General features: G+C 50.9%; 1 protein-coding gene across 1 annotated transcript; it reads right to left on the reverse strand.

Annotated features, from left to right (window-relative positions):
- Positions 1-710: 710 nt before the first annotated feature.
- Positions 711-22,226, reverse strand: ESPL1 (extra spindle pole bodies like 1, separase). Its single transcript, XM_021686766.1, has 30 exons — positions 22,146-22,226; positions 20,920-21,978; positions 20,528-20,632; positions 20,242-20,362; positions 17,682-17,818; positions 16,560-16,753; positions 16,039-16,278; positions 15,672-15,816; positions 15,428-15,566; positions 15,085-15,224; positions 13,128-13,262; positions 11,027-11,146; positions 10,348-10,519; positions 9,818-9,946; positions 9,532-9,688; positions 8,896-9,005; positions 6,934-7,919; positions 6,156-6,492; positions 5,812-5,961; positions 4,966-5,179; positions 4,675-4,865; positions 3,797-3,924; positions 3,539-3,661; positions 2,657-2,812; positions 2,413-2,583; positions 2,183-2,287; positions 1,902-2,017; positions 1,649-1,732; positions 1,316-1,480; positions 711-1,055 (listed from the first exon to the last, which is right to left on the reverse strand). Exons 1-30 carry the CDS (start codon positions 22,224-22,226, stop codon positions 854-856), a joined length of 6,312 nt encoding a protein of 2,103 aa, XP_021542441.1. The 3' UTR covers positions 711-853.
- Between the last annotated feature and the right edge of the window lie 4,099 nt (positions 22,227-26,325).

A 26,325-nucleotide genomic window follows, 5' to 3' on the forward strand; every position in this document is an offset into this window, starting at 1 on the left:
CGGGGAAGGGCGGGCTGGAGCCTTTCGGAGACTTACATTGGTTTGGCGAAAGCTGCGTATTGTTTTCACAAAACCTCCGACGCCTACCATAGTAAAGTTGGAGCAAACAGGACTACTTCCCTCAGGGAGCTTAAAAATCTTAAAAATACCCGGTTCATCATCACAACATTGCGAAGTAATGTATGCTACTCCGTGTGGGTGCTCTAAACCTAACGAACCACAGGCAAGAAAGAAGCCTGTGAAATTCGCGGGTCAAGTAGCATCGTGAGTGGTCCTTTGGGCTCACACGGTGGAAAGGTCTGGTGGTGGAGAGAACCATAAGGAGTCACGTTGTCAACCAACAAGTACAGCACAAGGTTTAGTAATCAAAACGATGTTTTACCATGTGTTAGATGTGAGGGATACACGAGATTGTAAGATAACGTGCTTCCGAGGCATTTAACAATCTGGTTGGGGAGAGAAAAACCATACGAAAATCCCACAGAATCTGCTGCTAAAGTTCATGGCCTGAGAAGGCATATGTGGGGAGAGGACGGTGGCCTCTTTTTTTTTTTTTTAAGATTTTATTTGTCAGCGAGAGAGAGAGCGCGCACTTCAACTGCAAGCTGTTTTCACCTCTTTATAGTACCACGCAGTGGGCGGGGCCAATAATTGTGTTTACAAATGTTCTCCAATGAACCACACAAAACAGGTTTAAGTACTACATCTTTATTATATTAAGGTTAAATCAAAGGGAAAGGTTTCATATAAAACACTGGGAAAAATCACTTAAAATATTTGTCCTAAGGGTTACATCTAAGAGGAGGTAGAACAGTCACATGGCTTCCACCAGCACTAGGACAGCTCCAAGGGGTCATCGCAAGCAGACAGGCAAACCATATGCCACAGGTGCAGCCCCAATAAGATACTTGAGTCGGGGAGCCTGGCGGGCCTGGTTGACATAGTAGAGAAGGGGGGCTCCTGGGCCTGCTCCAAGCCAGCCCTGCAGCAGAGCCTCCGTGTAGCGGTCGATGTCACGGTCAGTCACATCCCAGAGGTTACCCAGAAACAGGGGACTGGGAAAAGAGGAGAAGAACTACAAAGTGAGGGCTCTAAAACAAAATACATAGGCAGACATGACTGGCGGTGGTGGGTGAGGAAAGAGGAGTGAGCCAATGAGAAGTGCCCTAGTTCCAGGAGGGGGGGCAGAAGAGGGCGAAGATTAAAGGCCCAGGCATGCCAGGGAACTAGAACGGGGGGGGGCACAAGAGAAGATTTAGGGTTCAGGCTGGGGAAAGAGCCTGGCTGGGAGCTAGGAAGGGCCCTCAGGACTCACCAGCCAGCCATGATATACTTGAGCACGATGCCAGCCCCCTCCAGCCTCCCGTGCACAGCCAGGGCCGCACTGCTGCAGCCAAAGAGCAGGGCCACCGCCCGGCAGCTCAGCCGGAGGATGGCCTGTCCATCCAGGAAGCGGGCGCCAGCACCGTGCCCTGCGTAGCTAAGGCAGAGGGACGTGAGACGAGTCTGACCTAGCAATACCTGGCCTCTGCCATGTTTCCAAGGGCATCCTGAGTCAGCCAGTGGCTTCAAAGCCCCAAAGAAAACTATGGTGATGCCCTCCTCCAGGGCCTGCCCCTCTCCCCACCTCCCTGCCTTAGGCACTCACATATATAAGTCATGCTCCGTCAAGGCCACCTGCACTTGCTCTGGGCTTGGCACTTCCCCAACCACCCCTCTCCAGCCAGCTTCACTGTGGGGGGAAAAGGTAGGAGTAAGAATTGGGGTCAGTTGGCAAAGAGGGCAGGGGGAATACTAGGGAGAAGGTGGGCTGTACCATTTGATTCTGCAGGAAAGTATATGAGCCCCTCTATGTGGTCTCTGCTCTCCCCCACCCCCTTTCTTACTCTTATCCCACTGACCTGCTAAAATGGGCTCGAAATTGCTCCTCTGTGCTTGACAGGTTATTGTGAGGGTTCAGAACATAGAAGGTATTGCGTGGATCCACCCCTTGGCTTAGCACCGACGAGGCCCCAGACTGAGGAGAAGATACTGGTGATCAGGACCCTGGTCTGGCCAGAGGGCCCAAGCTTCCACAAACTCCAAACTCCTTTCCACGAATGAGCCATCGGTTCCCGAGACCCTCTCCTGTCTTCCCAGATCTCTGTCAATCACCAGTCATTCCCCACTCCCTGAACCCCACCTCTTTGATGATGGAGTAGCTGAGCAGGAAGCGGAAGGAGGGCAGCCGAGTGACAGGCAGTGCCCGGAGGCTGGGCATGTTCTCCCACGGCAGCTTTTGCAGGTCCTGGGGTAAAAGCACACGGGGATGACTATCTCGAGGCAGGCGCACACAAGTGTCGGAAGGGGCATGGGGGTGAGTTGGTGCCCACTGTCCACCAGACACTGCCCCTCCAGCCCCTAGCTCCTTACCTTGTCTAGCACTAGGACAAGGTGCCTATCGCTTGGGACTGTCTGACCCTGCAGGCGTCCTACTGCCTCACTCAGAAGCTCTTGGGCTCGTTCTGGCCGCACTGGGCACAGCCCAGAGGCCAGGGTCTGAACGTCCTGAGGAGTGAGGGTACTGGCACCACTGAGCATGGCCTGCAAGGGAACAGTGGTCAGTGAGAAAGAATTAAGTCTAGCTTCTTCCCCTTTCCCTGATTTCTCAACTCACTTTCAGCAGAGTGGGGTCAGGATATTTCCAGCCACATTCCTGCAGCAACTTTTGTAGGCGGGAGGCCTCCTGGGCAGGGCCAGGGTCCTCACTGGATGGCAGCAACAGTCCCCTCCAGCAGCCCAACACATGCTTCTCTAGGGAAGTGATGAGAACCTGAATAAGGAGGAATAGAACCTTTAGTCCCAGAGAGGAGCTGAGTTTCTTATCCCACAGGCACCAACATTCTGGACATGAGGAAATGGGTTTTCCAGCATATTTGTCTTACATATCTTCCTGCCAGTTAAAAAGGCAAGAAGCTAGAGGGGCACCTGGGTGGCTCAGTCAGTTAAGCGTCTGACTCTCAATTTTGGCTCAGGTCGTGATCTCAGGGTCGTGAGATGGAGCCCCGTGTCGGGCTCCACGCTGGGTGCGGAGCCTTCTTCAGATTCTCTCTCTCCCTCTCCCTCTGTCCCTCCCGCCTCCTCTCTCTCTCCCGCTCTTAAAAAAAAAAAAAAAAAGGCAAGAAGCTAGAAACATTTTTCATTTGCTGAGACTAGGGGAGTACAGATAAGATGATTTATTACATATCACTATGTTTTGACAAATACAAATAGGCGGGCGATGAAAACTAAACCCAGGAAGCTGATACTTGGGCTTAAATTAAATCCCTTTTCTTGTATGTATTTTTAAACATTCTGTTGCCATAACACCTTCAGGTTTTTGGCTCTTGTTTAAAGTCTTTGCCAGGTAACATCATTTTTTTAAAATTTAGGCCTGTGCTTCCAGAAAGGACCTGAGGTAACTCAGCACTGGCCTGGGACCCCTGAGAGAGAAGACACTGACACCCCCGGGGTCACTCCCAGGGCAGGCCTGACCCCACCCCACCTTGCAGACACACACCTCCATCCTATGGTCCAGTTCTAGCCGCCCTGTCCACCACTCTCGCTTGTCAGTACAGCTGCTGTTCTCTTTCTGCTCCTTCTGGATGGCGTCAAACTCTTTCAGGGCTGAACTCAGAGGAAACTTTGAGAGATGGGGCTGTGAGCTTTCTTCTGGTCCACACGATCACCATCTCTCCATCCCCCAGCCACAGAATGGGAGCAGCTTCACCAGAAGCCTACCCCAGCCCAACTTTGCTTACTGGCCCAGGAAACCTACCTTGTTCTGGGCAGTTGGGATCTGCACAGTGACTGGGGGACTGTCTTTTTCTAGCCGGGTCAGCAGGAGGGTGTCGCCCACAGTTCCAGGCTGGAGCGTGGCCAGAGCCAACACACACACGGTCACCCCTGCCACAGAGAGCATACCCAGGATCATTTCAGCTCTTACAAGGAATCCCCTTCTCTGTCTTCTGCACTCAATCCCCATTTATCACTCAAGACAACTCCAACAACTCCAAGAAATCTTCCCTTGTCACTAGTTCAAGGTGCTCTCCCTTGCCCTAACAGCCGCCTGTGGACAGAGACCACATCTTGTACTTCTTTGTGTCCCTCACAGAAACAGAAGTTCCTGCACAGAGGGAGGCACTCAAATCATCTGGTAACGGATTTCATGTTAGCATAGGAAGCCTCTGCACGCCTGAACTTACCCCTGAGTAAAGACACTGAACCTGCTAGTAACTCAAAGTTAAAGTTGGTGGAGGGGCATACCTGGGTGGCTCAGTTGGTTAAGCGTCTGCTTTCAGCTCAGGTCACACAATCCCAGGGTCCTGGGATCAAGTCCCACATCGGGCTCCCTGCTCAGTGGGGAGCCCGCTTCTCCCACCTCTCCCCACTCATGCTGTCATTATCTCTGACTTTCTCTCTCTAATAAATAAATAAATAAATAAAATCTTAAAAAAAAAAAAAGACCTTCAGATTTAGGGTAGTTCTCTTTGGTGAGAGTAACAAAATGAAAAGATAATCAATGAAAAGATATGACATGTCCTTCCATAAAGGTCATAAATCTATGTTAACCAATGCCTTAAAGTCCTCCACCTAACTCCTTAGTAAGAAGATGCAAACAAGGACAGAAGAGCCAGCTGCAGCCTACTACCGTACCACTGGGGATCAGAGCCAGGCGCTCCTGGAAACTCTCCTTCTCGGGCTCAGGGAATTGACCAGATCCTAAAGCCCTGAAGGAAAAGAGGTGCTGGATGCGGGTCAGGGGGACATCCCCAGGCCTCTCCTCCAGGCTCAGTCTCTGCATCTGGTCTGCCATTTCGAGTGATCCCCGGTGCTTCTGGGCCTTGCTGTGGACAACGCAAGTAGGGGTGAGTTGTCCCTCCTTCAAAATCTGGACCCTCCCTCCAGTCTGCCCCAGCATGGGCCTCGGGGACTGTGGCCACTCACCTGAGCTGCCTGTGGAGGTGGGTGAGCAGCTGGTGGCGACAGGTGATGGACACAGACTCGGTGACGAGGCAGGCAGTGGCATAGGGATCCCGGTGGCCCAAGCACAAAGCCAGAAAGCGGCAGAGGTGAGCATAGAGCCCACTAGGAGGGCAGTGACTAACCCCACGGAAAGCAATGGTCAGTAAGTCACAGATGGAATTCAAGGTAGACAGACCTAGAAGAAGGTGAAGATACTTGCTATAGATGAGTCCCGTACCTCCTAGCTGGTAGAATTTTGCATGAAAGTTCCAGGTTTCCAAGGCCCTACCTCCTCTCCCACTTAAAAAATAAAAGCTATCATTTACGAAGAGCAGTGTGCCAAGCGGGATGCTACGCAGCTTACATCAACTCCCAAACCCCATTTTATAGATAAGTAAATAGAAGCTCAGAGAGGCTGACTGACTTGCACACAGTTAGTGGAGAGAGTGCTGGTCAATTCCCTGAACCCAGCTTCAAAGGTGACCAGATCTAGATGGGGATCCAAAGACAGAACCATGGACAGGCTAGAAGAGCATCAGGATCAAGAGACCTAGAGGCTGGTCGCCTGGGCGGCTCAGTAGGTTGGGCATCTGCCTTTGGCTCAGGTCATAATCTCAGGGTCCTGGGATGGGGCCCCACATCGGGCTCTCTGCTCAGCAGGGAGTCTGCTTCTCCCTCTCCCTCTGCCCCTCCCGTCTACTTGTGCTCTCTCTTGCTCCCTCTCTCAAATAAATAAAATCTTTATTAAAAAAAAAAAAAGAGAGAGAGAGAGACACCTAAAGCCTCGCTCTCTCCTAGTGACCAGACCCCAGAGGTCAGCATATTCACCAATGGCTGCAGGGGCTGAGGGGAGTCGGAGCCGAGGACCGAGATCCTTGTCTGGGCATGGGATGGGCAGCTCCTCTTTGCTGGAATCACGTCTCAACACCTCACATTCTCCTATGGCGGTATCAGGTCCTAGAGCGGGTGCCTTCCCACCTGGGGAGAGAACATGACTTTCTGTAGTTCCTTCCTCCTGCCATTCCCTTTGTTCTTTTAGGATCCAGTCCCAGAGCCAGGAAAAAAGCTTTATTTCTGTACTGTCTTTGGCACCAATTATTTCTTGGGCTTTGGTCCCGGGGCAACCCCCCAAAAATGTATGCACCTTCTCCCTCCCACCGTTAGCATCATACCGGAGGTGGAGTCTTCCCCATCAGAGCCCCTGAGGATCTCAAAGCTCATTTCCATCTGGTTGTCAGTCATTTCCTCCTCGGGGATGGTCCTCATGATCTCAGAGCCCAGCTCCTCACAATGTCCTGATGTCACCTTCTTGGCCCTCCGGCTCCTGCCACTGAGCCCAGGTCGCCCAGGGCCACTATCTGGGGCTGCCACCGAAGCAGTCTTCAAGCCCGAGCCCTTCCTGGCCCGGCCCCGGCCCCGGGAGGCAGTGCCCCGTCTCTTGGGCTCCTCTGCAAGCCGTGCCTCAACTGAGACAGGGTCTTCCAAGTCACTGTCATCACTGAAGTTCACCTGGGATGGTTGGAAAGGGAGAAGGGCCCGGGGGCCTTCAGTGACAAGACATCCACCAGCAGGTGGCACTGCGGAGGCACAGTCCCAGAGGTCTTGGGGAAGATTAGGAATGAACCTCTCCACCATACAGACACCCACCACACTCAGCCAAGGGCAGGGACTCCTGGGTGTGGAAGGAGGGAGAGAAGGAGGGAACAAAAGTTAAGGAGGAAGGATGAAAAGGGAAAGGAACCAGAGAGTTAAGGAAAGCACCTTCTGTCTGAAACCAAGGTAGAACTGTCTTTCTGTGGAAGATGTTGGGATCCTGCCGATAACAGTAGAGCTAAAGGTCCCAGCAGGCCCTGGGAAACTATTCCACAGAGACACCTACTCTGCACAATTCTCCAGAACCACCCCACCTGACACCACCACCACCACCACCTAGCCACAGTCCCACCTCACCTTGAGGCGCGTCTGGACCCTCTGTTGTACCCTCGGGGCCTTGGGAACCTCAGGCTTGCTCTTTGTAGAGAGGACTTCCTCAAACACAGTGAAAGGGACGCGAGGGCCTGCTTGCCTGACCTGGCCTGGGGGCTTAGGTGTACAGGGCAGTCCACCTTCCAGACCTTTCAGAGAGGTATTATGGAGGGACGGGGTAGAAGAGGCCGCCCGATGACGCCCTCTTCCAGAATGTTTTTGGCTCCGAGGCTTAGAGGGCTCTGAGCCTGGGGATGGTTTTACGGGTGGTGGCTGCCAGCCCCAGGAGCTGGCAAAAAGTTGGCCAGTGCAGCAGCTGAGGCCTGCCAGCTTTGCGAGGGCCTGAGTCAAGAGCAGGCTGGCTCGCCAGGGCTCCAGGTTGGGAACCCGCGCTGCCACAAACTTCAGTCCTGACTCCAGGACCTTCCCCAGGCTCTTGTCTGATGGCTGGCTCAGCCCCTCCAGTGCCAGCTGTGTGTAGGCCTGAGCTAAGAGCTCATCCAGGAGCCTTGGGGCAGGGGAGGGCGGTGCTGTGTGATTCAGGGAAGTTTGCAGAGCTTGGGTGAGGCGCTCAGTGGCTGCAGGGCAACCCTTCAGCACGACCTGCAGCAGATCCAGACCCTGGGCCTGATGGCCCGTGGCCAGCCTCACCCCCGCTGTGACCAATGCCCAGCGCAGACAGACTGCCGAGAGGACAGGACTGGCACAGAGCGAGCAGTCACACGTGGGCAGGTGCGTCAGGAAGCCAGGGCTGGGCTGGGGCTTCATTTTCAGGACAGGGGAAGAATTAGTAGAAGGTGCTACAGGACCAGGTGCCTTGGCCACAGTGGCCACCAGCTCCAGAGCAGGGCCTCTTAGGAAGGGCTCCTCTTCTGGAAGCTCCGGAGGACGATGGACCCGGGCCTGCTGCTTGCCCTTCTGCAGGTGGACCTTCTTCACAGAGTCCAGGTCCTGGGCTAGTCCACCAAACTCTGGCGAGAGTGAAACCAGAATTACCAAGTGCTTCCTGAGCTACTCCAGGGCCCAATTCCCTCATATAGGTGTTATTGACTTACTACTTGTACCATTTACTGTACAGACATACGAAATGTTAATATGGCTTGTTATTTTTTCAATAAAATCCTTAATGTTTTCTTCCCATTCCACAGTGGATTAACACAACCCACAAAGCCCCCAAAGCTGCAGCGGAGATGGCTGCGTGGCTCAGGGTAGCAGGCCGGCACCGGGAGGCCCCCGTCTCAATCCTGGCTCCTTCCCCCCACTAGGCCCATGATCCTGGCCCCAAATGCTGAATTTCTCAACTTCGTCATTTTACAAATGAAAAAAAAGAATCTATGGGTCTACCTGACTTTCCAGGGTTTTGTGTGGCTCCAATGAAATACTAGAGATAAAAGTGGTTACAAGAAAAAAATGTATCATAAGCTATTTTATTACTAACTTAAGCCCTCCTGAGGACACAACATTTGTGCTGTCCAACAGAGTCGCCACCAGCCCCATGTGGCTACGAGCACATGAAATGCGGCAAGTGACTGGGGAAATGAATTTTAAATTTGATTTAAATTAAATTCAAATAGGCAGTGGTGCCTGGCTGGCTCAGTCAGAGGAGCATGCCACTCTTGATCTTGGGGTTGTAGTTTGAGCCCCATGTTGGGTGTGGAGCCTACTTAAAAGTAAAAAATTAAAAAATTAAAAAACTAGAAAATAAATACATATAAATAGCCAAAATATATTAGTGCTGAAAACTAGAGCCAGGTAGGGTTAGTCACGGATTAACCATCTGAAGGAGGGAGACCAGTGGTCTGACCGAAGTAGAAGGAGCTTTGCCCGGGGGACCGGAAGTCAGACTGATCTCGAAGGGCACCACACTTTTACATACACAGGTGTGTTGCAGTGTGTGGGCCCCTCCTGCCACCGCCTGCGGGTGCAGAGGGCCCCCCAGCTGCTCACCTGTGCAAGACTCAAGCAAGAACAGAACCTGCTGCAGGTCCGACTGACAGAGGTCGATGTCGCTGCGCACCAGCTCCAGTTCCGCCTTCAGCACCAGGAACAGGGCGCACCTTGTTGGGAGAGGAGACGACCGCCAGTGTGCAAGCCTTTGTTTTCCCAGACTCTGTCTTTTGGCCCCTCTCACAGGCAGAGTGGGGGCAGTCTCCTAGCCTCTGAAAGGCCTTCACAGCCTCCAGCTGACTTCCAGGCTCCCCGGGAAAAACCCTCTACACTGCTTTCTCACCCCAAGTCAGCCTTGCATATGAGGACAGATTTCCCAAATGACATTTCCTCAAAAAAAAAAAAAGGATTCTGTGGGCAAAGGGATTTAGGGAAACACGGTACACTGGGTCTCCCTTTTGGAGAGTTACAATGCGTATGAGCATTATTGAAGGACGTGAGAAGTCCTAGAGGAAATAAGGATGTCTAACCTTGGTAACTTGGCATGTCCCACTTACTTTGCCACGGAACGTACTCTCCCCACCCGTCCAAACAGAACAGGTTAACCTGTGGAAGCTGTGGAAGAGTCTGGGAACCCGCGGTCCAGCATGTGGGCACCCGGGTTCTGGACTCGGCCTCCTCCCGCCCGGCACTCACTGGCGTGGCATCTGCAGCTTCGTCGTGAGTTTCAGGGCCTCCAAGCAAAAGGCCTTGGCTTCGCTCACACTGCCCAGACAGCCCAGGCGGGAGACCAGCTTCTCCGAGCAGCTCAGCACCTGGGTCAGAACCTGCCACTTTTGTACCAGATTTTCACCTGTAGCAAAGGAGAGAGACAGGACCGTCATTCCTCAGTCACCGCCTGGATCCTCTGGAGGCAAAACTGGTGGCCCCACCATGGAGCCTGTTCCCGCCCACAGGGCCTTGCTCTCTTCCTCAGACTCACCAGAATCCAGAAATGGTGTCTCCACAGCTGCCTTCTGAATCGAGAGCACATCACTGCCCATGAGCAGGAGGATAATGCTTCGGAGGAGCTTATGGGAGTCGATGAGGGCGATCTCAGGCGTCTGCCAGCCTGTGTGTGGCGGGGGGGGAGGGGGGGTGGGCGGGACAAGAAGGGAGATGATGCAGCCGCCACTGCCACCACCTTCACCTACTAAGGGAGCAAAGGCCAAGCATGCTGTGCTCTTCTGCTGTGCCTAAGGCAGAGGGACTCAACCACAGAACTCTTTCCCTCAGACCACACGGGGCCTGAGAATCCTTGTCAGAAGAGCATTCTAGCCAGATACTAAGTGGTCAGTTAGGGAACAGGCAAACAGAAACTCATATGCTACCCCAGGCCTACTCTGGGCAGCCTCCAGGTAGGCTAATCCACACAGTTGGGACAGCAGAGGGGACAAGGGCTTGAGAAGAGCCGAGAGCGGACAAACCACACAATCTGACCACGAAGGGCCATCAACCCCCCTATTTTTTCACCTTGGGCACAGAGCTGCTCCCGCAGGGAGGCTGAGAGGCTGTCCGATGAGAGGCTAAGGTAGAATGCTACCAGCTGCAGGGCCTGGACACGCAGCAAATACCAGGCCTTGGATGACTTCTGGAGGGCAGGGTCCCGAAGCACAGACAGCAACAGAGAGGCGCCCTCCGTCACCTGGGAGACAGGGAGGGCCGGAGGAGAGTAGTGAGTGAAGTCAGATCAGCGATTCGGAACTTAAAATGCCCCTGGAGATCCTCTGGCCCAGCCCCGGCTTTGGGGAATGATAAGAGCTGTGGGGAAAACTGTAGCCTGACAGGACATATGACTCAGCTAAGTTCACACAGTTGGTTTGTGAGAAAACTCAGGTCTTCTGCATCCCATTTGATTTCTACTCTAGGGCTCCAGTGCCTTCCCAAGATCATTGTCATCCCAGTTTCTAATCACAGGACTAGACAGTGTGACTGAGGAGACTGAGAAAGAATGGGAAGGACTGTGCCTCTCCTAGAGGAGTGCTGGTGACATTTCATCGGAGAGGGCAAGGCGAGGAAACAGCACTGCTTCTCAAGGTCAGGAATATTCTTCCTAATTTCAGGGAAATCTCAGAAGCCACACAAATACCCTGAAAATCCTAAAATCCTTCCAATACCTGGGAACTCTGGGGATTAAGAACGTGAGAAATACCTTCTGGTGAACACAGTAGAGTTGACTTCGAAGTAGGTCACAGGTCAGTGAAAGGAGCAGGTACGTGTCTGTAGTGTGATCCAGAAGTTTCAGGCTCGAGTCTGCCTCTTCGAGGTGTATCTAAGGAAACAATCATGGGATGCGTGAGCATGCTGATAAGGAGAGGCAGCCAGACTTTTCAAATTAAAGTGGATTAAAGCACTTGCAAGTGAGATGCAGAACACATGCAACTGAATATGAAATTATTTCAAATATTATAATCTACATAAGAGTTATTCATTCGGGCGCCTGGGTGGCTCAGTTGGTTAAGCGACTGCCTTCGGCTCAGGTCATAATCCTGGAGTCCCGGGATTGAGTCCCGCATCGGGCTCCCTGCTCAGCAGGGAGTCTGCTTCTCCCTCTGACCCTCCTCCCTCTCATGCTCTCTCTCATTCTCTCTCTCTCAAATAAATAAATAAAATCTAAAAAAAAAAAAAAGAGTTATTCATTCACTCACTAAAATGTTCAGTTAGTATCTTTTGGTTGACCACTATGCTAGAAAGACATAGTTGAATAAGAAATAAGCAGGATTTGGGGTGCTTGGCTGGCTCAGTTGGTGGAGCGTACGACTCTTGATCTAGGGGTTGTGAGTTCGAGCCCCACGAGAAATTAAAAATAAAATACTAACAGGGCACCTGGGTGACTCAGTCAATTAAACATTCTACTCTTGATTTCAGCTCAGATCATGATCTCAGGGTCTTGAGATCAAGCCCCACTTTGGGTCCCTCACTGGGTGTGGAGCCTGCTTAAGATTCTCTCTCTCTCCCTCTGCCCTGCCCGCCACTAAAAAAATTAAAAATTAGAAAAAAAAAATTTTTAAAGATTTTATTTATTTATTTGACAGAGAGAGGCACAGCGAGAGAGGGAACACAAGCAGGGGGAGTGGGAGAGGGAGAAGCAGGCTTCCCGCCGAGCAGGGAGCCCGATGTGGGGCTCGATCCCAGGACCCTGGGATCATGACCTGAGCCGAAGGCAGACGCCTAACGACTGAGCCACCCAGGCACCCCTAGAAAAAATATTTTAAAAAAAGGAAGTAAGGGTGCCTGGGTGGCTCAGATGGTTAAGCATCTGCCTTCGGCTCAGGTCATGATCCCAGGGTCCTGGGATCGAGTCCCGCATCGGGCTCTCTGCTCCTTGGGAGCCTGCTTCTCCCTCTGCCTCTCTCTCTCTCTGTCTCTCATGAATAAATAAATAAAAATTAAAAAAAAAAAAAAAAAGGAAGTAAGTAGGACTTTCCATCCAATAGCTTGCAGTGCAGTAGGGATGCAGGCATGCCTTTGTAATCAAGACACAATACCATTAGTGGTATGGGGACCCAGGGAAAGTAGGGGATTCTGCCCTTGAAGAAGAGGACGTATAAAAAACTTCATGAAAGAGCAATTGAAAAGAAAGTAGAAGTCGGCTGAATAAAAAAAAGGGGGGTGGGGGAGGTGCATTTAGGGTGGAGGGGCTAACACAACCAAAGAGAGGCGGCATGTACAAGGCTGTAAAGCAACTCGTGTGGATGGACATAAGTTCCGGGGGGGGGGGGGGGGGGGGGGGGGTAGTGGCAAGGACCAGTGAGCCAGAATATAGAAGGTTTGCGATACCAAGCAAAGCATCTAGACAGCATCCTTCAGGTAATGGAGCAACCAATGAAATCCTGTCAGCAGGAAAAAAGACAAGACCACATCTAAAAAGATCATGTTAGCAGTAGTTAGAAGACAAAGTGCAGAAGGGAGAAGCCACGGGCAGGGACACCAGCTAGGCGGTGTCAGCGCAGTCCTAAGCGAGTGGAGAAACAGCGATCGGGGCAAATGGTGGGGAAATACAGGATTAGTGGCCTATTCCTGGGGCAGGATCTGTAAGACTTAGCGAACAATGGTTTTGCGGTGAGAAGGAAAGACGCTTCCTCTTCCCACAGCTGCCTCCCAACCACTCCACACTTTACGATCCTCCAGCAGGATGTGGCGATCGGAGGCAGGGAAGATGCCCCTTCGGTATCTTATCTACTTAGAGAAAAGATGCATTGCTAAGGCCGGGTCCCCCCTGTAGCTCCAGGCTTGGCTGGCTGGGCACTCACCTGGGCATAGCTGGGACAGCCGAGTGTCAGGAGCAGCTGGGCGGCTTGGCAGGAGGAGCCAGCTGCCTTCGCGTGGTCCTCCAATCTCTGGGAGACGATCCGTACAAGCAGGAGGACCTCCAGAGCCTGCAGGGGCTGGTCAGCCAAGAGCGGGAAATTTACCCAGCTCCTGCTCGAACCTCCACTTCTACTCTCGGCTCCCCAGCCCTTGGAGACCTCGGTCTGACCTCAGAGCCTGGATGGAGTGTGGCTACAGACAGAGCAACTGTCAGCCACCCTCAAGGAGCCTGAGAGGGGAGCAGTGAGGGAGACTACCACCATCGACCCTCCTGTTTGAAAGCTTAGGTGCCAGTCAGCATCAACAGCCGGGATTTACTGGGAGCTTACTATGGGCCAGGCACTGTGCTGAGAGGTTTACATGGATGGGCAGGGGGCAAGATAGGTGAAGGGGATCAAGAGGTACAAACTTCCAGTTATAAAATAAGTAAGTCATGGGGATGAAAAGTATGGCATAGGGAATAGAGTCAATAATGTGATAATGTTGTACGGTGAGCACTCATCGTGGTGAGCACCGGGTAATGTGTGGAATTGCCAAATCGCTGTGCTGTGCACCTGAAACTAATATAGTATTGTATGTCGATCATACTTCAATTAAAAAAAAAGTTTGATAAGACGAAATCAGAGAGGGAGACAAATCGTAAGAGACTCTTACTATAGGGAAACAAACTGAGGGTGGCTGGAGGGGTGGGGCATGGGGGGATGGGGTAACTGGGTGATGGACACGATGTAACGAGCACTGGGTGTTATATGCAACTGATGAATCACCAAACTCTACCTCTGAAACTAATAATACACTATACGTTAATTGAGTTTAAATTTTAAAAATTTAAAAAAATAAAAAACTTGAAGGAGTGTCTAGCTGGCTCAGTCGAAATAACATGGGACTCTTGATCTTGGGGTCCTGAGTTTGAGCCCCACATTGGGTATAGCGATTACAAAAAAATAAATAAACTTGAAAAAAAAAATGAAGCTTCAAAAGTAAAGTCATAACAAAAATATCGAATTTTCGGGGCGCCTGAGTGGCTCAGTCAGTTAAGCATCTGCCTTCAGCTCAAGTCATGATCCCAGGGTCCTGGGATCGAATCCTGCATCGGGCTCCCCGCTCAGCGGGGAGTCTGCTTCTCCCTCTGCCTGCCGCTCTGCCTACTTATGCTCTCTCTCTCTGTCAAATATCTTCAAAAAAAACCCGAACTGTCCAAAAAAAAAAGAGGTTCATGTGCATCAACTCATTTAATCTTCATAGTGACTCTAACCTGAATTTTATAGACGACCATAGCCGAAAATACTATGACTGACACGGGCTCAGCTGCTTGTCTAAGTTTACATTACAGGTATGTGGTAGAGCCAAGACTCGGGTCCAGGGCTGAGGCAGCTTCCCCCAGTCCTCATGCTAGAAATATGGCCAATTGGCTGCAGTAACAAAGGTCGTGGATGTGCCATGTTCTTTTTCGGAGGTTCCTAACGTGGTGGCCAGGGAGGAGCTTCAGGGAGTCTGTGAGACGGCCCGACATTGCGTGTAAAAGGTAAAATCGGGCCTTTAGGTATCTCTGTATGTTTCTGAGTATACAGGTCTCAAACTATCCAAGAATTAATAATAGTTATTGCTGACACTTGAATATTATGCTTAGGCCCAGCCCAGACATGTTCTCTCACTAAGCGCTGACGACACGATGACACAGTACTATTATTGTCCTCATTGTAGAGATAAGGAAACTGGGCTTAGGAAGTTAAGTCACTTGCCAAGGCGAGTTACTAATAAAGGATGGAGCTTGGATTTCGACTTAGGGACGCTGGTGGTAGAGCCCACACCGGGTTACATGGCCTCTCAGCAAATTCGCAGGTCAAAGAAGGAGAAGGAGCTGGGCTTCTGGGCTGTGTTAGCACCCTGCCCTGTTACCTTGGCCGCCAGCTGATAAAGGGCTGCTAGGGTCTGCAGCGAAGCCACTGTCTGCTGGAGACTCCGGACGGCGGGCGCCTGCGTCTTTGTAAGCACCTCCTTCCAAAGGGCCAGGGCTTGGTCCAGGCATTTGGACTGAGCTAGAAGTCAGAAGAAAGGGACCAGCCATTCTCTCGGAGCGTGGGTTATCTGGGGAGAACGCAGCCTTCTCCAGAACACCCTCTCCCTTCTGTGCCCACCTCCCACCCTACAGGCCCACCTTTCCCATACCCAGGGTCCCCATTCAGCTCCGAGGAAGCCACAAAGGAGACCCTATCCACCACACTACATTCACAGCCCTCACCAGCATCTGCTGCGAGGTTGAAGGCGATGTTACTGTATAGGAAGCGATCTTCCTGCAGTTTATCTTCATAGTTCAGGTCATTGACTTCAAATTCCTCCAGGTTATTAGGGGCCTGGGCTCTCCGATCCCGCTCGATACCCTGGATGGGGAGATCAGGATAAAAAAGGGGGCAGGCGTCAGCTCACTGTGGGCCTGGGGAAAATAATCCCCGCCCCGAGTTGTGCGGTACAGCAGCCACACTTACTTCCTGCATCTTGGCCTCCAGAGTACAGATGTAGAGCCACAGCAGGGCCTGTGCTTTATCATCCAGAAGCTGATCCTCGGCCTGGGGTGCGGGCCTCACAGACTCCAGAAGCTGCAGGGCTTCCTGGACAGCATCCAGGGCCGAGCTGGAGGGAAAGGGGGCACTGAAGCTGGGCCCAATGCGGGTACCTGCCACAGCATCCTGGGAAGGGCCTTCTGCAGGACAGCCGGCCCCACCCTCTGAATGACCTCCTGCGGCCACAAGCTGCAGGGGATGCTCAGGGACATGGAAAGGGAAACAGCCTCTGAAGAGGGTCAGAGCACCCAGGGCAAGAAGCAAGAGTGGCATCCTCAGTTAGCCTCCTCACCAGTTGGTCTGCTGGGCAAAGTCGTGGTAGCAGAGCACCTGAGCCAGTTCCACCAGGTGGGTGGCTCGAACCCAGGCCCCAGCCGGTGTCTCCTCAGGGCTCAGTTCCAACAGGTCACAGATGACGTTGAACCGCTCCTGCCCCGTGTCCGCTCGCACGGCCTTATAGGCCTGCAGCTCCTCCCTCAGCAGGAAGACCAGGGTCTCTGGGTCCCAGCCGCTCAGGCTGTTTCGCAGAGTCCTGAGAGAAGGCAGGCCCAGCACCAGGTCAGGGAGCCCATGAAGCATGGAGCCTCCGCCCCATGCCAAGGAGGCCCAGCCTTGTGAAAGCAAGAGCACTGCCCATCGCCACTGCTCCCCTAGTACCTAGCACAGCGGCTGGCCTACAGTAGGCGCCTGACGAGTAACAGTGAAGGCAGGAATCAGTGCCTTTTTCAGCTAGAAGGATGACCGAGACCACGAGTACCAAAGCCAGCTCTAGCCAGGGAGCAAACATGGTTCTCTCTCCCCCCACCAACTCACCTCAGCTGTAGCTCCTTGTCTCCTGCTTTGGCTGCATCCATCTTGACCCGAACCCAGAAGGTGACTGGCTCAGCCATGTGTTGGGGGCTGCAGGGCCGCAGGGCTGCCAGCCACAAACTCACCATCTTGCAGCCCTGGGCCTGTTTACCCAGTTTCTTCAAACTCTCTCCATGTAGCCGGAAGAACCTGTGCAACTGACCAGAGAAAGCGAACAGACCAAACTGCAGAGAGGAACCAATGAGTCTGTAACAATGGGTGAGTACATGCCCGCACAGGTACACACACCACAGGGTGGGCTTCCTGCCCCAACCCCTGCCCCGGAGGCAGAAGACGCCTAAGCACTAAATACCCCGGGGCTCCCAGCCGGAAGCTTCAATCCACCCCATCCACATATTTATGTCCACAGCCCTGAAGACCTGCTCCTTCTCCTGTAACCCCTCTCCCAGCAAGTCAGCGCCTTCTCCTCAGTCAGAAATGCCAGGCCATCGTTGACTTTTCTCCCTCCCTCACAGCCAGTCACTTGCCAGATTAATCCTGGCTTTGGTGTACCCGTCCACGTCTCCCCAGCCCTCGGTAAGCTGCTTCAGACACCCACCTTTCCTGTCTAGGCTGCTAGAGCAGTGCCGGCGCCCAGCGTTGTCCCTGCGCTCTGTTCATTCACCACAGTGATGCCAGAGAAACCCCAAATGCCAATCTGGTATCATGCTTTCCCTTAAATCCTCGAGAGGCTCATCAAGCTCACTCAGGATGAAATCCCAGGCCCTCTACAACCTGTCGCGGCCGCCAATCCCAGCCAACCCATCCTTTCATGGGTATCCTGGTAGTGGCTCTCACTCTGGCTACTGAAAGGACCTCCTAGGCGGAACTCGGAAAATATCCAGCCACCTGGGGTCTAGCACCAGAGATTTTCAGGTGATTCTAATGTGCGACCAGCTTGAGAACCACCAGCTTGGGACATGGCTAAATATAAAAAGTGAGACAATAAAAAGAAATGAGTAACAGTACAAGTGAGGTGTGGGAAACGCTGCCTCAAGTCCTGGTCCCTACTCCAAGGCAGGGCCCTGGCCAGCCTCTTTCATGCTGCTCAGGCCACCAACACAACCTCCCTTCCTGCCCTTGTACCTTCTCAGGAGGCACCTTAGGATAGGTGCCCGGCTTCGCCAAGCCCAGGTGCTGACAGAGGGGCGCAGAGAGGGCACAGGCCTCGGCGTAGAGCTTGTGACTATAGAAGCTGTAGGCCAAATTACTGGTGTAAGAGGCTGCAGGTGAGAGAGAGAATGGTTGCCAGCAGAAGAGTTCCCACTGCCTCTCCCGTTGGGAGAGGTGGTAGAGAGGAGCTCAACCTGTGGTCGGCTCAGGAGCTTCTAGATCAGACAGCAATGCCTCTTGCTAGGGGATAAGAGAGGGGCGGCTCTCCCCTTCTTGCTCCAAGGCGGCCCATGAGGTCCACTCCGGTAAGGCAAACCCACACCAGCCAGCCCCTTGGCGCTTGTTTTATAAGAGCCGAGTCCTCATCCCCACACAGGGCCCATCTCACCTCACATACCAATTTTCGTCTTCATCTTGCTCCAAAGGGCAGCAATTTTGGGGAGACACTCTGGCCCGTCCCATACCTCCTTCTCTTTCCCTCATTCCATGGAAGCCACCCTAGTAGCCTCCTTCCTATTCCTTGCACACACCAGACCAATTCCTGCCTTAGGGCTTTGGCACTGGCTATTTCTTCTGCCAGGGATGTCCTTTTCCGGGTGTCTACATGGCCAACTTCATCACATCCTCCAAGTTTTGCTCATGTCACTCTCTCAATGAGGCCTATCCTGACCACCCCATTTTATTTTTTTAAAAATATTTATTTATTTATTTGAGAGACAGAGAGAGCATGAGCAGGAGGGGCAGCGGGAGGAGAGAGAATCTCAAGCAGACCTCACTGAGCGTGAAGCCCAATGTGGGGCTCAGTCTCATGACCCTGAGATCAGGACCTGAGCCAAAACCAAGAGTTGGATGCTTAACCCACTGTGCCACCCAGGTGCCCCGAGACCACCCTATTTTATTTATTTATTTATTTTTAAAATATTTTATTTACTTATTCATGAGAGACAGGGAGAGAGAGAGAGAGACGCAGAGGCAGAGAGAAGCAGGCTCCCCGCCGAGCAGGGAGCCCAATGCGGGACTCGATCCCAGGACCCCGGGATCATGACCTGAGCCGAAAGCAGACGTTTAACCATCTGAGCCACCCAGGCGCCCGACCAACCTATTTTAAATGGTAACTTGTCCCTCACCCACACTGAACTCCTAATTCCCTTTCTTATCCTGCTCTAGTATTCCTTCCCCCCCCATATTTCTTATCATTTTCTAACATATTGATAATTATCCTATTGCTTATTATCATTCTCCCCCAACTGGAATGTGGCTCCGTGAGGACAGGAATCTTTGTTTTGTTTACTGATACACCCAAGTACTCAGGACAATGCTTAGCACATGGTAGGTACTCAACAGGTATTTGTTGAATGAATAACATTTTCCTAAATTCGAGTTCATACAGCATTTGGCTATCAATGTAGATGGTTGGGGAAAAATTCATTCTTCAATATTCTGGGAAGAATTTGCATGCTGGTAATTTTTGTGACTCCTGATCATATTTTCATCTCAATGGGTAGGTTCAACCACCGACTACATGAATATGAAAAGTTCTCCAAAACCTCCCAATGACTGAACTGATTGGGTTTGTGTAACTTAAACTAATGGGCCATGCTTTTTGTAAAATGAGGGGAAAACTTATTATAAAATACAAAAATAGGGGCAACTGGGTGGCTCAGTCAGTTGAGCATCTGCCTTCAGCTCGAGTCATGATCCTGGAGTCCTGGGATGGAGCCCCGCATCTGGCTCCCTGCTCGGCGGGAAGCCTGCTTCTCCCTCTCCCACTCCCCCTGCTTGTGTTCCCTCTCTCGCTGTCTCTCTCTGTCAAATAAATAAAATCTTTAAAAAAAAAACAAAAACAAAAATAGACAAAACTAATCTATGCTGTTGGGGAGGCTGGTCACAAAAAGGGGGGACAGAAGGATGGATTTCCCGGGGTCTAAGTCATGCTCTTACTTGACCTAGATGTTGGTTACAAAGTATGTTCACTTTGTAAAAAATCCAGCAAACCATACACTTATGATCTTAGTACTTTTCTGTCTATACATTTCAATTAAAAGGGTGGGGAGAAGTACATATGCAAGTTGGTTTATATATACATGGTATAGCCCTAGAACGATACCTAAAAAATTGATATTAGTTGCCTCTGCAGAGGGGAACTTGGTAACCAGGATTAGGAGTGAGAGAGTCACTTCCAACTACATGCCCTTTTGTGCAATTTGATTTTTAAAGCATTTTTATGTGGTTCTTAAAAAAAATTAAGTTACAAATGTTCTTTAAAATGTAAACATATAGAAAGGTCATAAAGTTGCATATCAGGTATAAACATTTTCATGAAAGAAACACCAAATCATATTTCAAAGTCAATGGGGAAAAACTTACATCCGCTATTATAAGTTAGCCTCATTACTTCTCTACTCTACATTTTTTTTCACTCTTCCTTAAGCCATAAGGAGTCCCCAGAGTAGTCAGAACCATCCAGCAAGTGCTATTTGTCTGCCTAGTGAGTGATGACCATCCCCCCACCTCTGGGCCCCAAGGTACTAACCAGTCATGCCCAGATAGTCAGTCAGCTCTTGGCCTGACAGGCTCTGTAAGGCCTCCAGCATCCAGACCACAGTAGATCTGCAACTTTCCATTAGCTGGGCCAGGTCAGCCACATCAGCTACCTAAAGGGACAACAAGGGCTTGAGGGTGAGAGGAGACATACTAGGTCCAAGGTGACATCTACCCCATCCCGAGCCCAAAGCCAAGGCCATCCCAACGCTCTACCAGGGCAGTGGAGCAACCCCAGACCCAGGACTTGTCCAGGTGTTTTGATTCCCAGACTGTACCTGACAGCCTTGTGCAAAGTCATAAACCACCACAGTGTAGAGATGAAGTCCCTGAAAGTGCATCTGAACTAAAGACTGCTGCTGCTTGGAGGAATCCCCACAGACCTGAGGAAGGAAGGGGTTGGTTTGAGGGGCCGAGATGAAGTGGGAGCTCCAAGCTGAAGCCTGGCCCAGCGTCCTGGAGAGCGGACTCAGCCCAGGGAGTAGGAAGGAGGACATGAGAAGGGGCCATTGCCCTCCCAGCGTAGACTAGGTTGCTGGCGGGTGGGCTAGGCATAATCCAGAGAGTGGCTTACCACGGAGGGAGCCAGGGCTTTCAGATCTTGCCAAAGACCTTAGCCCGACAGTCTGCAGAACCACGTTCCCACCCTACCTCTAGGTCTTTAACTCACACCATCCTGCAGCTGCCGGAGGAGAGAGAAGTACCCGCCAAGAAAAGCGAAGAGGCCCAGAACAGCATCAGGTCCATAGCGCCTCTTGATGCCTCGCTCCAGGCCTGAGAGGAAGAACTGGCAGCAGTCACACAACGCCCGCAGCGGGGGTGATGGTGCCTCCACACTGGTGTTCAGGAGAGCTGATGCCTTAATCAGAAGCTTGGCCAGTGCTTGAGGTCCTCCCTCCCCAATCTGTAGCAGTTCAACTCCAAGCCGGCATAACTGGAGGCTGGGGGCCAGATCGGTGTTCCTTAGGTAATCATGGGCCTTCTCCACTACCCTGGTGGCCTTGGCATGGTGGCAGCTCCAGCAGAGGCGACGGCAGTGTTCCAGGGTGAGTTCCAAGAGACAGAGGGCCCTCTGGGGAGAAAGAGGACCAGGAGAACCCCCTCCCTCGCCCACCAAGGCTTTGATCACATGCCTGGAGAGCAGGTCATCTAGGAAATCAGCATCTGCTTCATTCAGACTGTGCCCGGTGGCATCAAATAGCTGATGGGCACCTACCACTCGACAGGCTGTTGGAGAAGCAAAGTGCGGAACCTCACAAGGGGTACTTTCATCCTCCAAGAGCACTAGAAAGCTCAAGGCCTTCAGCCGAGCCGAGAGTGCAGCTCGCCGCTCCTCCAGGGCTTCTGCCACCTTCCAAAGCAGAGAAAAGCTGCCGCGAGCCACAGCCTCATAGTCCTGGGGAGCAGCTTGGCGGGAGCACTGCATCAAACAGGCATGGAGGGGCTGAGCGAACCGGAGTGTGGCCTCTGGGATTCCTTGTGTGGCAATGTTCCGCAGAAAGATGAAGAGAATTCGTTCCAGGTAAAGGGGTGAGCGCTGGGGGGTGAATACCAAGTAGCCATTGCAAGCCAGCTCTGCCAGTTCCAGCAGGTTCCCCAGGTGCCTAGGGCAAGCCAGCTTGGCCATCAGCTGCTGGTTGCAAGCCCTCAAGATGGCATCACAAGCTTGTCTCCTCTCAGCATCAGATCGGCAGCTGGGTGAACCAGCTGGAAGCTTGGACAGGAACTCCTAAGAGGAGAGGAAGATGTGATTGGGATAGCCAAGGCAGGGAAAGAGAACTAGAAATAGGGTTGCTCAGGAGAGGATCTCCAATTAAACTGTCTCTTAAATAAGACAAAAACAAAAGAGCTCATCTTGAGAAGTCAGGTGTATCCAGAACTAGACAGCACCCCTACCTTCAAGTCGGGCAGCAATTCTTCAGCCTCTTTCGGGTTGCTTAGTAAGGTCCCAAAGTTGATTCCTTTGAAGTTCCTCATGGCGTTGGAGGGCTAGAGAAAAGGAGGATTAGAGAAGGTGAAGAAAAATCGAAATGGAGCGAAATGGAGGACAGGAGAAGGGCCGGAAGGCTGCGGAAGAAGGGGGCCAAAGAATTCCATCAGAAATCCTATCGGGAGGGGCGCCTGGCTTCTCAGTTGGTGGAACATATGATTCTTTATCTCGGGGGTCGTGACTTCGAGTCCCACCATGGGTGTAGAGGTTACTTAAAAAAAAAAAAAGAAAGAAAGAAAGAAAGAAAAGAAAAGAAAAGAAAAGAAAAGAAATCCTATCGGGGTAAAAAACACCATGCCAGGACAGTGGGCTCCCGTTATAAACCGACGCTTCCGCTTTTCCTTCCTCCGGGTTAATCCCGGTCTCACTACCCATCCCACCACCCCAACGCCCCACACCGGAGGCCTCCACCGAGTTCCGCGCCCACCAAGACGTCCTGAGGTCTCCCAACCTTTCCTCGCAGAGTCGCCCCCGCCTCTTCCTCAAGTCAGCGCCGGGGACCCCACCTTACCTTGGCACATACACACGCTCACGAGTCCCTCCAGGCCTTATTGCCCCAGACGTCACCTCCTACCCAAGTCCAGGACTTACTAGCCCGAAAGAGCACTCCGCAAGAATCCAAGACGCAACCTTCGTTTTCCGCGCCAGCCCCCCCTTTCAAATATCCCCAGTGACCAATCAGAGAGAGCTTTGTAACGCCGGCGTGCCGCGCGGCGCTGTGGGGGTTGTAGTTTATCCGCTGCGCTGCACCGTCACGTGACGCCGGGGGTGGTGTCGTGCTGCTGTGGGCGTTAAGGCCTCTTGGGGGCGCGGGTTTCCCCACTTTTTCTGGTCAAGGCAGAGATCCTCACCTCTCCGTCGCTTAGTAGCTATCGGGAGGGCCAGAACTCTGCCCTCTTCTCTTCTTTATCTTCAGAGCTAAGAAAGTTTAAATTTCAAGAGGAGAGAAGTAGGCTAGACAACAAAAAGAACTTACTTGGAAATTCACGCGGTTTGGGTTACTGGGAAAATAGGGCGTAGCCTTTCCTGGAATTCTTTAAAAATAAAATTTTCTGAGGGCACTGACAGGAGTACCATGGCGACTTCCAGCTCTCTCTCTGCCTTCCAGCCTTGCTCTTTAAATCAACTCCATCAACTGGATTGTATGAGGAAGACAGAAGATCTAGCGCTCCTTGATGGAGGATGGAGGGTAGAGGGGAGGGTTAAGGGAAGAACCGGGAAAACTCATTCACTGGGATATTTCACAGTCTTTAATGGCTTACGTTTGTAAGTACTAACTACTTCCCCAAACGTGCAAATTCGGTTGGCTCTGTTTCTCTTTCCTTCCTCTGCCAAAGAATTCAGTTCAAAACTCTGGTCTTCCAGTTCACTTTTTCCTGATGAATTCTATTGGATAACTCATCCTTATCTATCACCGTCTTTCTTTCTTTAAAATTTTATTTATTTAAGTAATCTCTACACCCAACGTGGTCTAGAGCTCAGGACACCAATATCAAGAGTGGCATGCTCTTCTGGCTGAGCTAGCCAGGAGCCCCAATCATCGTCTTTCTTCATTATCATCAACCTCTTTTAGGAGCACAGAATCTAGCAGAGAAGACTATTTTAAAAAAACAAAGACAAGAACAAGAACATTACCAAAGAATCTCGGTGTTGGAATGATAATACTAATATCGGCGCAAAATGTATGTTATAGACATTACATACATATCTCTTGTAGCATAAGGGACCCAGCAGAGGTCTTCTTAAATGATCAATGAATACATCAGTTTTCACACTACTCATTTCCTCTTGCTTACACCTTAGCAATAAGTGCTTATTTATTTATTTATTTAAAGATTTTATTTATTTATTTGAGACAGAATGAGAGAGAGAGAGCTCATGAGAGGGGGGAGGGTCAGAGGGAGAAGCAGGCTCCCCGCCGAGCAGGGAGCCCGATGCGGGACTCGATCCCGGGACTCCAGGATCATGACCTGAGCCGAAGGCAGTCGCTTAACCGACTGAGCCACCCAGGCGCCCAATAAGTGCTTATTTATTTACATGTTGTGTAGCGAGTGTTCTAGGACTTTTTCCTATGTATTACATCTACTTGATTCTAAACTTCTTAAGGGCAGAGAATTTATCCTTTTTTATTCATCTTCTACTTCTTACAAGAAGTAGTAAGTTCCTTAAATATTAAGAGATTAATAAATGCTGACCAGTATGAACCTGAGTCACAAAATTCAATCCCTCACCTGAAGCCCAAGCTTATAAAGAGACAGCACAGGATAGTGGAAAGAACTCTGAATTTGAACCTGAACAGAGGAGCTGGATTCTAGCCCCAGTTCCATGTATTATTTATCTGTGAAATGGGGATAGTAACATCAAGCCTCACTACTTCCCAGGGGTTCTGCCGGCCTCAAATAGAATAGCCTTGAAAAGCTTTCCAAAGGCTCTAACAGTGCTTTGCAGCCATTAAAAAGCATGTCTTGTATGTATTGACATATAAAGATGTCAGAGATACATGAAGACTGTATAGTCTTCCTGAGGATTTCAGCTGTTTTAAAGAGAAAAAATGAGATATACTGTTACATAAAAAAGAAGTTGCAGAAGAGCACGATTCAACACTTTGATTCAATTTTTAAAAAAAGATTGATTTAGAGAGAGAGTGCGCACATGGTGGGGAGGGGCCAGGGAGAGGTAGAGTCTTAAGCAGACTCAGCACTGAGAGTGGAGCCCAACATAGGACTTGATATCACGACCCTGAGATCACGACCTGAGCTGAAACCAAGAGTCAGACACTTGACCGACTGCACCACCCAGGTGCCCCTGATTCAATTTTTATTTAAAAACAAAAACAAAACAACCAACTGGGCACCTGGCTGGCTCAGTAGGTATAGCATGGGACTCTTGATCTTGGGATTATGAGTTTGAGCCCACGTTGGACATAGAGTCTACTTAAAACAAAACAAAACTAGCAAAACAAAAAAAACACCCCTAATATTAAGTCTGTGGATTAGACTCCAAACATTTAATAGTGGGAGCCTATACGAAGAGTGAGATTAAGGGAGCCTGTCGTTTTTTTACATTTTATATATAAATCATATACGTTGTTTATATTAAACATATATTTCTGTATTTGCATTTGATCATTTTACAGTGAGTTCATAAACTTTACTGTAAAAAAACCTTTAAAGCAAATGAGAAGAATTTTTTTAAAATTTTTTTTTAAAGATTTTATTTATTTATTTGAGAGAGAGAGAATGAGAGACAGCACAAAAGGGAAGAGGGCAGAGGGAGAAGCAGACCCCCTGCTGAGCAGGGAGCCCGATGTGGGACTCGATCCCGGGACTCCAGGATCATGACCTGAGCCGAAGGCAGTCGCTTAACCAACTGAGCCACCCAGGCGCCCGAGAAGTATTTTTTAATAAGATTTTATTTTTATTTATTTGACAGAGCGAGGCAGAGCACAAGCAGGGGGAGTGGCAGAGGGAGAGGGAGAAGCAGACTCCCTGCTGAGCGGGGAGCCCGACACGGACTTGATTCCAGGACCCCAGGATCATGAGCTGAGCCGAAGGCAGACGCTTAACCAACTGAGCCACCTAGGCACCCCACGAAGTAATTTTGTAACATTAGATCTAATCCCAAGCATGACAAATTTTTGTTTTATAATTCTATTCTGTGGTTCTGTGAGGAAGTGGTGGCAAAATATAATAAAAGGGACAGAGAGAACCACAGGGTTGGGATTAGGGGAACAGTGATGGGGAATAGAACCTAGAACTAGCCAAGGGGCCATGGCCATTAGCTGGGAAAAGCCCCTCCTCTTCCTGAGCAGGGACTGAATTTCCAGGAAGAGACAGTTCTCCAGGCCTCAGAACCCAGTGCTGTCCTCATGACCCAATCCTCCTGCCTTCTCGTCCATTGGATCCTGGTTCCTTGGGATGTTTCTGCTCTCCTCAGGATCACTTAGAAGTTCCAAATCAAATAATCATGTGTCCAGCTGGATGGGAAGTCAGAAAATCAGGAGCCTCTTAGTGAAAGATAGTGGTGTGTATCAAGTCTGACACCAAGCTGACCTTCCCACTTGAGGAAGAGGAAATGAGTTCAAGT

Source organism: Neomonachus schauinslandi, chromosome 5 (assembly GCF_002201575.2).
Source record: "Neomonachus schauinslandi chromosome 5, ASM220157v2, whole genome shotgun sequence".
NCBI lineage: Eukaryota > Metazoa > Chordata > Mammalia > Carnivora > Phocidae > Neomonachus > Neomonachus schauinslandi.

What these genes read in the sequence shown, in the direction of transcription:
- ESPL1 (XM_021686766.1), bottom strand. Translation starts at nt 22,226, where the DNA reads ATGAGGAACTTCAAAGGAATCAACTTTGGGACCTTACTAAGCAACCCG. An exon ending in TCTACTGTGTTCACCAGAAG is followed by an intron (nt 10,520 to 11,026) that starts GTATTTCTCACG and finishes CCTGTCTCCCAG; the next exon opens with GTGACGGAGGGCGCCTCTCT. An exon ending in TTGTCCTAGTGCTAGACAAG is followed by an intron (nt 2,288 to 2,412) that starts GTAAGGAGCTAG and finishes CTTTTACCCCAG; the next exon opens with GACCTGCAAAAGCTGCCGTG.